Raw genomic sequence first — 15,077 nt, 5'->3', positions numbered from 1 at the left:
AAGTTCAATTTCAAAGCTTTATTGACATGATTGTTTTTTCTTTGAATTTTGTGACGTCACAAAGTGCAGCCTCAGCAGGCTTCGGAGAGCTGGCCAATCAGAAGGCAGTGAGCTTGTAGGGGGCGGGGTTTCTTAAAGGGACAGAACTGACTGTACGAGGGCCTGCACAGAGCACCAGGGTGAGAAAAGTGAGGAGTTTTTTTAACTGTAAATTATGCTAAGCTACTCCACAGGTATCACAGAGTGAAATATGAAGCTTGAAATTAGCATAACACTCCCCCTTTAAATAACCAATTATTTGGAAAACATACAAAAACTGTAACATGAGATACCATGACATTAAAGTTAGAAAAATATATCCTCTAGTTATTCATCATAAACAAATATCAAAAGTACTAAAAAATATTTTCTTTTCAATGTGTCATCAAACAACAAACCCTGCTTTTCATCTACATTATCTCACATAATACGCACTATTGAGTTTTAATAGTACCTTACAGTAGAATAAAATAAAGCAGTCAATTATAAATATTAAAAGATATGTCCCTAATAACTCAATTTTGGCAATTATAGGATTTACATTCCACTGCGATCTCTTATGTCTCGCTGTCTTCCCCTCTCTGCACAACCTCTTCCACGACCTTCTGCACCTTATCAGCTGTCTCCTCTTCATCCTCCTCCTCCTCCTCCTCCTCCTCTGCCCCTCTCTCCTCCAGCGTCCCCTGCAGGGCCTCCTTCAGAGTCAGGCTCCCCGCCTCAGAGTCCCTCACCACCCCCTGCTCTGCTGGTACCTCTGGATGGTGCCTCTTTAAATGTTTCACCACCTGGAACTTCTGTTTGGCCCTGTAGGAGCAGTGGCGACAGTGGAAAGGCTGCTGCTTGGTGTGCGAGAGGTAGTGATGTCTGAGACCAGCCGGCCACCGGAAGGCCTTGTTGCACAGGCCGCACGTGTACGGGCGGTCGTCGCTGTGCTGGCGCTGGTGGGTCTTCAGGACAAAACTAGTCTTGAAGGCTTTGCCGCATTTCTCGCAGACGTAAGGGCGCTGGTCGCAGTGCTGCGTGTCCCGGTGGGCACGGAGAGCATCGGCCCTGTTGGTGCGGTAATCACACTCATCACAGGCGTACGGCTTGTCCCCTGCAAACAAATACATGTGTTTGTTATTTATTAACTATACTTGGCAAGCATCGTTTATGAGTGATCCAACAGGTGAAAATCAAACACAATTGTGCAAGCCAAAAGTGTATCAATATCCTGCCTCTTATTGGTGGGATGGTATCTGTTTTTGCAGAGAGAGGGGCCCTGCTTGTAGAGGCAGATTTTTTCAGTTCAAGTCCACTAGGGCTGTAATTACCAATTATTTACATTACTGATTAATATTCTGATTATTTGCGCAATTAATTGATTAATTGCTTTTAAAAATTCCTGTTGAATTGTCTAACCAGCAGTCCAAAATCAAAAGACTCTTCTGTAGTTTTTGAATCAGGAACCAGTGTTGGAACAAATGTTTGATATTTTTGCATGAAAAATGACTCAAACCATTAATTGATTACAACAATAGCTGGCAATTAAATTTATTCACTCAAATAATTGATTATTCGACTAATCATATAGTATAAACAGTATATTTAAGTATAATCCTCAACCTTTTTGTCTGATACCTGTATGTTTGGTCATGTGGTACTTTAGCTGAGTCGCCCACTTGCACTTGTAGCCGCACTCTGGACAAAGATACTTCTTCTCCTCTCGGTGAACTCTCATGTGAAGCTGTGTGAAAATGTATGAGGAAACAAAAGAAAAAGTAAGTGGAGGGACTTTATATGTTGTGGTAGTGTACTCTTACTGTAGGAACACTTATTCAGCCTGATGTTATTCTTCACGCTCCGACTGATGTGAGAAACTGTTGTAATGAGGTGGAAACACATTTGTCCTTGCTGCCAGTTAAAGAAATTTTACATTTGGAAAACACACTTATTTCTCTGCAAAGGTTAGATAAGATTCATTCCACTCAGATGTCTTTCCATGACGGCAAGCAGCAGGTTACATTAGCTTCACATTACTCCTGAAAACAGAGGCCAACAGCTAGCAAAGCTCACTGATTATATTAGATTTCATTTTTCACAAAAACCAGTGTGTAAATATGTTGTGTAGCTGTTTACTGGCCGCACTAAATTACATTATAATAACATAGCAATAATGTGTGCGGGCAGGAATTCTGACTCCTGATCTTACCGAGACAGACTCCTGGAGTCTTTGGCACATAACCCCCATAAAACTAAAATGTGTTATGACACTTGAACAAGACATTACATGTTAATTAGTCTGTTGTAGTGGTGCTGGAGGGCTGACTGTCTTGTATTTTTCAGAACCAGGTCAAACTCATATTTCCTGAAATGTTGAAATGCTGCTTTTAAAAATATGACGACATATTAGCCAGCATTTCTTTCTACTGACACAAAAATAAACTCTTTAATAAGTAAGAAAGAAAAAAATGACTTAATGTCTGAGCAATTGAATCCTATCTACCTCAATCTTACCTTCAGCCTGGACGGATCCGTGCAGGTGTAACTGCACTGCTCGCAGCTGTACGGCTTCTCCCCGGTGTGTATACGAATATGCCACGTGATCTTCTGCTTGTTCCGCGTTGAATACTCGCAGTCTGTGCATTTGTACAGACGCTTACCTCCGTGTGAACGCAGGTGCTGCTCCAACACCAGCTGGTGCCTGCAAGCAAACTGACAGGCGCTGCACCTGAGAGGCTTTTCCTCAGGAGACCCCTCCTCGTGTGCGGTCAGAAGGTGGTGAGCTAACAGCTGCTTTGTTTTGGCAGCAAAGGGGCACAGCTGACACTGATGAGCCAGGTGGGTTCTCTGATGGATCTCAAGGCTTTCCTTTGTCTCAAAACTCTCCTGGCAGGTGGTGCACTTCACCTGCGTGTGCTTGCTCTCTTGGTGGCTCTTCAGCGCGGCCTCGCTGCTGCTCGTGTAGTCACACTGCTTACATGAGAAACAGACCTGGAGCTGGTGCACACGTTTACAGTGGTTTCTTAGTGCAACTTCTGAGCTAAACTGAGCATCACAATGAGTGCAAGCGTGGTGTAACTCCCCCGTGTGGCATCTGAGATTGTGTCGCCGTACATCGTCGAGCGTGTATCCGCTGAAGTCACACAGGGAGCAGAAGTGTGATGGCTGCTTATCGTGGATGCGCATCTTGTGCTGACGGAGTTTGGTCAGAGTCCCAAAGGTCTTATCGCATATATCACAGCTGTGACGACCAATTCCTGTGTGCAGAGACTCGTGCTCTTCCAAACGATAGCGCCTTGTGGTGCTAAAGGGACAATATCTACAACGGTGGGGTCGTGCACCTTTGTGTTTGAGCGCAACATGTTGTGCCATGCATCGTTCCTGTTTACAGGTGAAAGAGCACTGCTGGCAATGCAAACCTTTAGGTGAAGAAACATTGGACTTCTTTTTGTTGTGGACACCGCACTGGACTTCATCTGACTTCAAGCAGCCTTTCTTTTTATGGCTGTCTAATTGTCTTGTCTTACTGCACTTAAATGCACAGCTTGGACAAGAAAAGCTTTCCTCAGAGTCGTTCCCAGTTCGGTCATTGTACTTCTCCATAAAGTCCTGTTTTTCTTTGACAGACTCGTTGCCATCCTTGCCATCCCCTCCTACAATGATCTGTTTCTCTCTTTTCCTTAAGATGTTTTTGCAGGATGAGAGGTGCCTTTCAACTGTCGCAAGCTTGACTGATGAAAATTTGCACAGCTTGCACTGAAATTTCCCATCTTTCTTAAAGTAAAAGGACTGAACTGGAACATTAGCATGTTTGTTACTGGAAAATGAGGAAAATGAACTTTTTGGTTGCTTTTTCGCAAGTCTTGAAAGCTTCTTTCTCTGTATTTTACTTTGCAGGTTTCTGGAATCAGTGGATGTAGAAGCATTATGGACTTCTCCTTCTTCTCCTTGCTGTTGAAGTATCTGATCATTTGATTCCATGCAAGTCTGATTTTGTAAAGATACAAGTTTATTCTGACTGGAATTTGCTCCCTCATCTAGCTGTTTGGATCCTTCCTGGCCGACAGCAGAGTTTCCTTCTGTAGCAGAACATGTATTTGAAATACCAACAAAGGTCCTTGTTTTTCGCTGAACTGCTGGGCACTTCTTTGCAAGGTGGCTGTCAAGGCCTCGTTTCTGTTTGAACTGTGCACCACATGCCTGGCACTTGTGTCCCTTTTTCCTGCCATGGCACACAGCCTGGCGGTGGTACTTCAAAGTTGTCTCCTTACTGGTAACATAAGAGCAGTTGTCGCAGCGATAAACCTCTTTAGCTGGCACCACAAGCATCTGCACCCGCCCCTCCAGAACCATGGCTTCTGCTTGGTCCTTGTCGTGCTTCTTCATCGCTTCCAGGCGGATCTCAGGTCCTAAAGGATGATTGTGCTCCGATGGAAAAGAGGAACTGATTGTACCCTCATCATTCTCTACCTCAGGAGTTTGAGTCTGACACTCTGCAGCTTCAACTGGTTGACTTGTATCATTCAAAGGCCCATAGTTTTCTTCAATGTCACTTTGTTGACAATCTGAATCTTCCATTGCTACGTCGTTTTCTTCTGATGAAGATGTAGAGAGGTCTTTTTCATGTGAAAGGTTGGATCCATCACAATTTAAACTGGGTACACTCGGACTTTGATTTGCACAATTTTCTCCTTCATGTTGGTAGTCAGTGGTTGACAATGTTGTTAAAACAAGAGTACAGTACTCCTCTGGACTGTTCACAGATGGAGGAACATCTGAATTACCTTCATTAACAACCTCCTGAGAAACGACATCAAAAACATCCACAGATTTGGAACCAGTTGCAGTTTCTTTGCTGCCACTTTGATCTGCTGAGCCAGAAAGATCTGACTGTTCTCTTTGAGCTGATGGAGGTCCTTCCGAAGTGGATTGTTCAGACTGCTCTTCAGCTGCTACAGGCTTATTGTAAAAGTCCTGCAAGAACTCAGAAGAGTTCCTCTCCTTCTCTCTTGCTGCATAGTTCTCGAGCCATGCTTTGTCTCCTGGTACGTACCCGTGAGTCTTCCTCTTGTGCAGGAAGAGGCTGATGCTACTGAAGGAGGAATAGAAGCAGAGCGCACATCGAAACTCTTTGAGCTTGGTATGTTTGCAGTTCTCGTGGTTTTGCAGGGCTTGTCTGTAGCAGGTAGTGTATGTGCAGTATTTGCACTTGTAGACAGACAGCTGTTTCTCCTCTCCAGAGTGTTTGGCCAACATGTGATTACGGAGCTCGTATTTGCGCTTGCAGGCATAAGCACAGATCTCACACATGAGCGATTTGGCCTGATGTCGTAATTTGTGGCTGTTGAGTTGGTCCATGCGGTGACAGCGGTAGGAGCACTGATCACACTGATACCTGGGAGAGGACACAGGAAGTTTAGTCACAACAACAAAAGGGAACATAGACTTCTGCACCTGTGTTCCCACTTCATATACAAAGCAGAGAGATGACCTCTGCACACTTTCCTACAATATGTCCTTCATACAATCTAAATGATTACCACATGCTTTGGACAAACTTCTAAGAAATGAACATTTTAAGAGCAGATCAGCAGCACCAAAGGTCGGGTATTGTTCACAGTGAAACGTGAAAACTGCATAATTCCTTGTTTTTCCAGAATCTCGTGCAAGGAGTCTCGCTCTGAAATCTCACGGCTGGTGAGATGTTATCTGAACAGGACGGTGGAAACGTGAGTTAGAGTTGGAGAGGGGATTCGTTTACCCAGAGGACTGCCAGGAAGTATATATTTCAAAAGCCATGGCTGAATATTTACATGATTTCAACGATGAAGATGAGGCATTTGAATTCGATGGTCGTCCTTATTTATTTGAGGTAGAGTATACTGACGAAGAGCTCTTAGAAATTGAAGAGAGAACGAGGAGAGAGGGAGAGGGGCAACAGGCAGAGCTTTCTGTACACCAACACAACAGCCTCTACCAAAATCTCTCTCCAACTCTAACTCACGTTTCCACCGTCCTGTTCCGGTAACATCTCACCAGCCGCGAGATGTCAGAGCGAGACTTCTGCTTCTGGTTACACAAAAATGATCTTACTCTTTAGAAAAAGGACGATCTTTGGAGGGATCATTTCTGTAATGTTGTCGGACACCTGGAGTTACAATCTGAGCCTGTCATTGGCAAAAACAAGCACTTTCAGTGGACGTGCTTTGCCCCGGGGGATTATGTTGCAGCCATTGCGGCCATATCGCGGCTCACGGAGGACATGTACTGGACCGATTCCAAAAGTTTTTGTTCCTATGAGTCATTTCAACCCCAAAATTTGTAAAAATAGGGCTCAGGTTTAAAAATACCGAACTTCTCCTTTAAAATGCATTATAATTTATTGATAATTCTGTGTATCCCCAGCAGTGCTGAACCAATACCAAGAAGAAAACATAACTGTACATGTATGAGGAACATCTACCTGAGGTCTCCAGCATGTTTCCTCATATGGACCGTCAGATAGTGTTTCCATTTAGTGACATATCCACATTCAGCACACATGAAGTTCTTGTTGTCAGAGTGAGTGAGCATATGTTTGGAGAGGTAGGACTCATCTCGGCACCTGAAGTCACACACGCTACACTTGTGGGGCTTCTCACCTGTAACACAAATAAAGTTTATTAGGAGAAGCTGTTCCAAAAGTAGTAACTCTTACAAGAGCCACCCAAAAATAATACCACAACCAAGATATTGCATCACAACATTCAAATCCTACTCCCTCCTCACCACTGTGCATCAGCATGTGTCGCTTCAGGCCACGCTTGTGCGATGTCACAAAGCTGCACTGAGAGCAGCGGTGGATCTTCTCGTTGGCGTGCAGGTGTCCGACATGCTGCTCAAACTCCACGGGGTTAAATGTGACAAAGGAGCAGAAGTCACAGCAAAGCTTGTCGTTTCCTGGGTGACCCTGACGCTGGTGCTGGAGGAAGAGGGCTTTATTGGAGCAGGAGAAGTCACACTGCGAGCAGTGGTAGGCGAGGTGTGTGGTGCGATAGTGCACCTGCATGGCCGTCTCATTTTGAAAGACGGCCTCACAGGCATGATGTCGACACTCTACAGCTGTGACCCCGTGCACCTCCACAGTGTGTTTAAGAAGTTCTTTGTGTGAGGAGCTCTGGAAAGAACAACCATCTTGGAAGCAGGACACCAGCTTGTTATCTGACAGGGTGTTGTGTGTCTTCATGTGAGCTTTAAGCAACCTGCTCTGGTGGAAGCTCTGACCACAGGTGGGGCAAGGATAGCTCTGACTGTTATCATCATTTTCTGCAGGGTGCACACTTGCAAGGTGGCGTCGGATTGCGTTTTTCTCCACGGCAGAATAATCACACAAGTGGCACCGGTGGATCTTATCACCGGCCTCGCGGAGTCGATGGATGCGTAGTTTGCTCTTGCTGGTGAAGTAGCGCTTGCAGGTGGGACACTGCAGACTGGGGTCAGGAAAGTGTAGGTGCAGGTGCTCCTGCAGGTGGGAGCGCATCTTAAAGCAGCGGCGACACTTGGGGCAGGTGTGTGTGCGATAGATGTGCTCTGCTCCCTCTGCAAGGTACTCTGATGGACAAGAAGATACAAAATAAAAGTTTATCATAAAAGGAAGTATGTTTGTTTTTTCACACATTGGAAATATGTATTTATCATTCTTCATTCAGTTTGACAGAAGTATGTGAACGTTTCCACCTGATAGTGAGTGAAATGTCATACTATAAGTAATCAGATAATTTATATAACACAAAGGTCTATTGGACTTGTGTTGCTGAAATGTGCTAGGAGATGAAAACAAATATCAGTGAGGTGTGGCCGGTGCTTCGGCCCCAGTCATGAAGTCCTGCTCCGAATTTTAAATGCCAGTAGATGCCACAGTGTTCGTCTAGTCCAAAGCACCAAAAGCTTTAAAACCGTTGTGGCGCTGGTGAAGCCCACCAGTCACTGGGATCCATGCACAGCGTCAATAATCAATGTTACTTATCTCCTTCACATGATCTTTGCTAATTAGTGTGCATGTGCCCACTGCACGTGCAGCCTGTTACAGCTGCTCCTGTCTGCAATACTTTGACATAAACACTGCCTTATACTGTTCATTTTGTAAATAACTCCTTTTGCATGTAACTCTAATTTTGTATTTAACTTTTATTTTGACATTTCTAATTAAAATTACATTATAGTATATCAATTTCTCAGCATTTAATCTTTATTTCTTATTTTATTGTATATATAATGCACATATGTGACATATTGTTAACTGCTATATATATCTCCTATATTCTTTATGCTGTATATTTCTACCTAACACCAGAACTTCCCCTTGGGGATAAATAAAGTATTTCTTATCCTGATTAATGTTTTGCTTTAATTATAGGTATTTTTGCAACACATTTGAGCTGTTTTGGTCTCCTCTCGCCTCCTCTCTACGCTTTATCATTTTAAATAAACTTGACGTACACACCTTTGGATGGCTGTGGTCCAGGATCCACTGAAGGTTTGTCTCTTTCCGCTTCCTTTCTCACTCGTTTAATGTTGTCCCTTTGCCTCTCAGGCTCTTCCTCGTTCCTGTCTTCTGGTAGCGATGATGCTGGGATGGATTTCAGTTTTCTTTTTGGCCTTCCAGACACCTGAGGCTGAAGGCTCCCATCAGGGCATTCAGCTGTGGCTGCAGTCTCACCCTCTATGAACAGATATGCCAAATGTGATTTTAAAAAGGTACCTTTGAATAGCAACAGAGCAGTACAGCTCTGGCAAACAAAATCAAACCTGAGCTCCGTTAAAAAAGGTTTAAAAACAGGTTTAAAGTAAAGACAGACCAGAATCTTGTATTTGTGTATCAAAACAACAACTTCTAACTTTCTGTTTACCTTGAGTGAAGGTTGTCAGATGGTTGTGCTCCCGGAGGTGGTCACTCAGGTATTTTTCATTTTGACAGACAAACTGACACTGAGAGCAGCCGAAGGGCATGTGGCCACGCATGTGTCTCTCCATCTCCTCCTGTGTGACAAATGACATTTTGCAGGACCGAAGGGTGCAAGGAACAAGAGTGAGACTGTGTGTGGACATCAAGTGGGTTTGATATTCCCGATGGTCTGTGCTGCTGAACTGGCAGCCGTGCTCAGTGCAGGGGAATGGGCCTTTAGGGTCATGTCCACTGTGGGTGGTTTTGAAGTGGCGTTTTAGGACACCAGGCTTGGAAAAAGCTTCACTGCATTGAGAGCATTTGTAGTTTCCCAACTGTCTCTTACAGGATGGAGTGGTCAACCTTTCTGTACAGAGGTGAGAAGCCAACAAGCCGCTGTCTGAAAAACTCTGTCCACATCTTTCACATCGAGGAGGTTCTACTGTCTCCATTGTGTCTGAAAAGACAGAGCACATTACAATGTTAGTTACAATGTGACAGTTTAAAAAGGGGCATAACAGACTTTTATATAAACATATCAAATTGATATATCAATTCCATATTATACTTATATGAACATATAATACATCATACAGTAAAAGATTTTATTGACAGATGAGTTAGCTGTGAGTGAGTTATTAGAGGCTGTAGAAATTTCACCAAATTTTTATCTCTATATAAACTAGGGCTCTAAGAAAATATCGAAAAACTCGAATTACAACATTTTGTTTTGTGACGCAGTAAAAATGATTAAAACACACTTTCAATTTTATTTAATCATTAACATACATAGGTTGTATTTTTCTTCTTTTTTTATGATATAGGCAAAGTCCTTCGCTCAGACTGCAGATAAAGTAGTGCTACGATGTTGGATAATATAGGGACTGTGATAAATGAAAATTGTGTGCATATGGTGGTGTGTTCTTTATATTGTGAGACTTTCACTAAAATAAGATTTTAAAATGTGCAATTATCGCAATCCATTTGCAGCCTCCTCACTCTGACATGTCTCTATTAGTACATGTCCATAGGGTCCTGTTTGTGCATGTGTGTGTATTTCGGGCCTATGTTTGTGTAGCATGTTTGTAATAACAACAGGGTGAAAACATTGAATTTCCCCATGGGGATTATTATAGTATACCTTCTTCTTCAACAGATTTCACCACCAGTTTATAGGCATATAACCAGACACAATTTGTACATATTATGCATCAAATTTATTGTTAATGAAACACTGAAATTCTTGCCCATGCTTTCAAATAGTCATATCTTTGCAGTGAGGGAGCTGTAGAATAAACAGTAATAGTAACACTCAGTGGAACTGATAGTCTTTCCACTTTAAAGGGTAGGCCTTTATTTATTTTCATATTTACTGGCTGATTCGATATCTTCCATGCTTGCAGTAATGCCACCAGTCTAAATAATATTTCATTTAAACTGCAAAACTGCTGTAACAATAATTTCAACCTACTGCCTGAGTTTCCAATGTCCTTTCTATCTGATAAACAGAAAATCAACGACTATCGGTTTAACAGTATCCACTCTCAACTGTACTCATCTTTACTTGGACCTACAGGACTGTCTTAATTCACACTGGGCGATCAAAGCCGAGGTTTCACTTACTTTTAATGACAATAAAAAAACTGGTGTCCATATAAATTAACGCTGCTAACGTTAGCTTGGTTGAGCTAACGTTAGCTTCTTGAGATATTTTGTCGCAAACTGCTCCATAGTCACAGTTTCGGGCAGCGATTCCTGCTGTTATTGTGGTCCGTGCTGTCTGCAGCAACATGCAAATACTATATTACAAACACACATAATTATTTAAGTTCGATTTTTCCTTAACTTGCAAAGAAATGATGTTACCAGATATTACTAACAGAAAGGAGGAACGAATGTCTGAGGGCGGGCGACGAGTCGGAATCATATTTGTCAAACACAGGAAGTGTAGTAGAGGTCGCTGCCACTGCTGCACCATATGTAGCATATTTACCATGATGTTTACACATTGAACGCATGAGGATTTTACCTTGCTGAACATTGTTTTTTAAAAAGAAACAGTGTCTACTGAAAACGCGGATAACCTCCAAAAGAGCGGAATAAAATTAAGACAATGAAGGCATGTCAAATTTAAAGTAGTAGGCTATTTAAAATGACCGGATGTATCATTAGAAACTAGCACTCACTGTTAGAGTGCTGTAACATTGCACGATTCTCTGTATTGGCAGATAGTCTTGAGCTACTGACGGATTTCACACCTCCAAAAAGTCTGGAATGCCACAGATTAAATGAGTGAGCACCTTTTGTGTAGCTCTGTGCTCCTTCAAAGACAAAGTATATAGTCTGATTCCACTAGAGGCTTTGCAGATATCAGCAACATGCCCCTGTCAGACTTTCTGGACGGCCTGAAGGACAATCCTTATTTTGGGGCTGGCTTTGGACTGGTTGGGATTGGGACAGCGTTGGCAGTAGCCAGGAAAGGTGCCCAGGTGGGCATGATATTCTTCCGCAGGCACTATATGATCACTCTGGAGGTCCCCAGCAGGGATAAGAGCTACCACTGGCTGCTGAGCTGGATCACCAAGCATGCCAGGCACACCCAGCACCTGAGCGTAGAGACCTCTTACCTGGCACACGAGAGTGGACGAGTTCAAACGCAGTTTGACTTCCATCCAAGTCCTGGGAACCACATTATCTGGTTAGACGGCTTCTCATAATATACTTTTTTAAAGCTCCTGTGAGGAGTTTTTTGCTGGTTATGAAACAGACTGAAATTAATTATGATTACTCTATATGACCTACGAAAACAAACCAGACCATCAGCGACAAGCTCAATTATTTCTATGAAGTTATTTTGAATGCCTGAAACTGCTGGCTGGGGGTAGGTTAAATGCATGCTGCCTTTGTTTACATTTTCCAGGGCAGAAATTTAAAGTGAGGAAAGCAGGGTGAGATTTGTTAAAAATTACCATTTATGCATCTACAGGACAAAATCATAAGAGATAAGAGGTACAGCTAGTCAGTTATTTGTTGTGTTGTGTTGTGTTGTGTTGTGTTGTGTCTTACACAAATGGGGTGTGTGTTGGATCTGAACTAACCATTTATAACACTAAAGTCACACAATAACACACATCACTTATGGAAGCAGTAGACCAGCGTTTCCTAATCTATACAAGGTAAAATTACTGTAATTGTCAATTAAGTCTGGGGGCTTTGATGAGAACAATGCCACAGCTATATCTGGTGAGGAGAAAGTGTCTTGCCTTAACAACGAGGTCTCTCTCCGTAGGGAACCTTTCTGTCGGGCCCAGTGGGGAAACAAAGCACTTTTGCTAGACAAACTTTGACCAGGTGCATTTGCCCCAAAGGATTACATTGCAGCCATTACGGCATGTTTTGCAGCTGCAGGCAGAAGCAATCTACAGAAACTATTCCAACACTTTTTGTACCCATTAGTCATTTAGACCTCTAATATACTTAAAAAAATAAATACTGAAAATTTCCTTGAACAAACTGATGTCCCACGTTTTCAAGATACACCAGGTTAAGGATGTACGGCATAAAAACTACAGAGATAATATGACATTTGTTAATGTAACTTGACAAATACTGTCTTCTGGTAACAGTACAGCTTCTGACACTGGTAACCATTGTGGTCTTCAGGTACGGGAGGAAGTGGATCAGGGTGGAGAGGACCAGAGAGAAGCAGATGGTGGATCTTCACACTGGGACCCCGTGGGAGTCTGTGACCTTCACTGCTTTAGGCAGAGACAGACAGATTTTCTTCAATATCTTACAAGAAGGTAAAAGTTTACACAGATCGATAGTTCATACTGGCAGTACTGTATGAGAGCTGCAATGAATTTGACCTGCACTGTGACTCTTTTAAATCCGTTAACGGCAGTTGTCAATCATGTTTTGCAGCAAGAGAACTGGCCCTGAAGCAGGAAGAGGGCCGGACAGTGATGTACACAGCCATGGGTGCAGAGTGGAGGCCCTTTGGGTTTCCTCGGCGACGCAGACCCCTCAGCTCTGTGGTCCTGGAGGAGGGCGTTGGTGAAAAAATCGTAGATGACGTGAAGGAGTTCATCGGAAACCCAAAGTGGTACACAGACAGAGGTACAATATACTGCTTGCAGCAAAGTGCCACCAGTATCTGTATAATCAGGATGTATGGAAGTTGTCTTTGAGTATTTACTTTGTATTACCTGATTTTCTAATTCATGTTTTTGTATCATGATTCTTATTATTGTAATTAGTTCTGAAAGCAATGCTTGTGAAACAAAAAAAAGTCTGTCTTGATGTTGCATTCACTGGAACTTCTCAAATTTGAGAATAGAGAAGAGCGTTGCCCAAAAGATTTGTAGTCCTGTGAGAGTGCAGTTTAACCATGTTTTAATCATGCGCTTGAATGCGTCATCTTGGCAGTCCCTGCTCTAAACTGCAATACAAGGGAACAATAAAATATCTGTACAATAAACAAGAAACTAAATATAAAATTGCGAAACAAAAATCTTAATAAAAAAAACATGAAAGCCAGGTTGCCTGATTGCCTGTTTTGAAAAGCAAGATATTCTGTGATTGTCATCAATATGACATTTTTTATTGGTCTCTGCAGGCATCCCCTACAGAAGAGGATATCTTCTGTACGGTCCTCCTGGGTGTGGAAAGAGCAGCTTTATGTGAGTCTGCTTAGGAAGTCCTAGCTTTGCTGTTTAGAATCTCTTTGATTGAAAGACAGACTGTATGTCAAATGTGTCCAATTTCATCTTTTTGTGACTTATTGTTATATTTCAGCACGGCCTTGGCGGGCGAGCTGGGCTACAGCATCTGTCTGATGAGTCTGAGTGATCGATCCCTGTCAGATGACCGTCTGAACCACCTCCTGAGTGTGGCTCCGCAGCAGAGCATCATACTGCTGGAGGATGTAGATGCAGCGTTTGTGAGCAGAGATCTGCTTCCCACAGAGAGTGAGTAGCAGAGAAAGGCCAACAAATGGTTTCATAAAAAGAGGCTAAATTTTAAAATTGGGCTTTTACATGCTTCCACCTTACAGATGTGATTAAACATTACATTTCTGTCCCTGTTTTTACATGAACTCACAAAGTATTATATTTTGTGGCGTAAACAAGTTAAAATCCACTTCTGAGATCACACTAAAGCTGTGGTTGTTTTAACAGACTCTGTTTTTGTGTTTCATTCTGTTTTAAATCCTCTTTGTCTTTGACTTTCAGACCCTATGGCCTTCCAGGGAATGGGACGACTCACCTTTAGCGGCCTGCTTAATTCTCTGGACGGAGTGGCTTCATCTGAGGCCAGAATAGTTTTTATGACCACCAACTTCATTGACAGGTACTTTAAAAGAGCAAATGTTTTTTTTAACAAACATTTAGGTGTATTTTCAGTTCATTTAACTGCCATTCTTGCTCGTAATCCCTGGACACAGGTTAGATGCAGCGTTGATCCGACCCGGCCGTGTTGATCTGAAGCAGTACATCGGGCATTGCACTCAGGGGCAGCTTGCACAGATGTTCCGGAGGTTCTACCCAGACGAGCCCGCCTCTGAAGCAGAGCGGTTTGCTAAGCAAGCGTTGGCCACACACTCTGAGATCAGTGCTGCTCAGGTGCAAGGACACTTACTGCTGCACAAAATGGACCCTGCAGGATCTATAGACAATGTTGCCCAAATACATGGATAACAGCTGGAAGGTGTTTTGAGGACACGTGACCAAATAAAGAGAAACATGAGAAACATTGGTAAATGTTTTTTAGTCACTTACTGTACTTTGGTAAGAACTGAATGCAGACAATGATGGATTCCAGATAAATAGATTTTTTTGAAGATATATTTGTTGCTCTTTTCTAGAACACAGATATAATACAAACAAAACATAAACAGCAGAGAACCCCCCTCCCCCCAACAAAATACACTGCACATCCAGGATAATAGCAGCCACAGCCATAATTATACCTACTGTAATTATAGCCACAGCCTAAATATACCTATTGATTATAATGACGCACAAAGGCAAGGAAAATCTAAAGTAGGGAACTGTTCTTACCTAGAAAACAAAACCAAACACCTAATTGTCACCACCAGGATGGGAAAAATGCAGAAATAGGCAAAGCAGGA

The 15,077-nt window shown here is 42.7% G+C and overlaps 2 protein-coding genes across 2 annotated transcripts; one reads left to right on the top strand and one right to left on the bottom strand.

Moving 5' to 3' along the window:
- Positions 1–48: 48 nt before the first annotated feature.
- znf142 (zinc finger protein 142) lies at positions 49–9,072 on the bottom strand. Its single transcript, XM_069663628.1, has 7 exons — positions 8,910–9,072; positions 8,504–8,722; positions 6,790–7,611; positions 6,485–6,662; positions 2,536–5,416; positions 1,660–1,765; positions 49–1,135 (listed from the first exon to the last, which is right to left on the bottom strand). The coding sequence occupies exons 1-7, from the start codon at positions 9,055–9,057 to the stop codon at positions 597–599; spliced, it is 4,893 nt and encodes a 1,630-aa protein (XP_069519729.1). The 5' UTR covers positions 9,058–9,072; the 3' UTR covers positions 49–596.
- A 1,825-nt stretch (positions 9,073–10,897) lies between these two features.
- On the top strand, positions 10,898–14,761 carry bcs1l (BC1 (ubiquinol-cytochrome c reductase) synthesis-like). Its single transcript, XM_069663453.1, has 7 exons — positions 10,898–11,642; positions 12,608–12,747; positions 12,869–13,063; positions 13,563–13,626; positions 13,742–13,914; positions 14,179–14,296; positions 14,391–14,761. Exons 1-7 carry the CDS (start codon positions 11,323–11,325, stop codon positions 14,641–14,643), a joined length of 1,263 nt encoding a protein of 420 aa, XP_069519554.1. The 5' UTR covers positions 10,898–11,322; the 3' UTR covers positions 14,644–14,761.
- The last annotated feature ends 316 nt before the right edge of the window (positions 14,762–15,077 follow it).

Source organism: Semicossyphus pulcher, unplaced genomic scaffold, assembly GCF_022749685.1.
Source record: "Semicossyphus pulcher isolate SPU_LCO1_2020_fin unplaced genomic scaffold, fSemPul1.0.p SCAF_15, whole genome shotgun sequence".
Classification (NCBI taxonomy): Eukaryota; Metazoa; Chordata; class Actinopteri; order Labriformes; family Labridae; genus Semicossyphus; species Semicossyphus pulcher.
The sequence above is the reverse complement of the archived record's forward strand: the minus strand, read 5'-3'. Positions and strand labels throughout refer to the sequence as shown.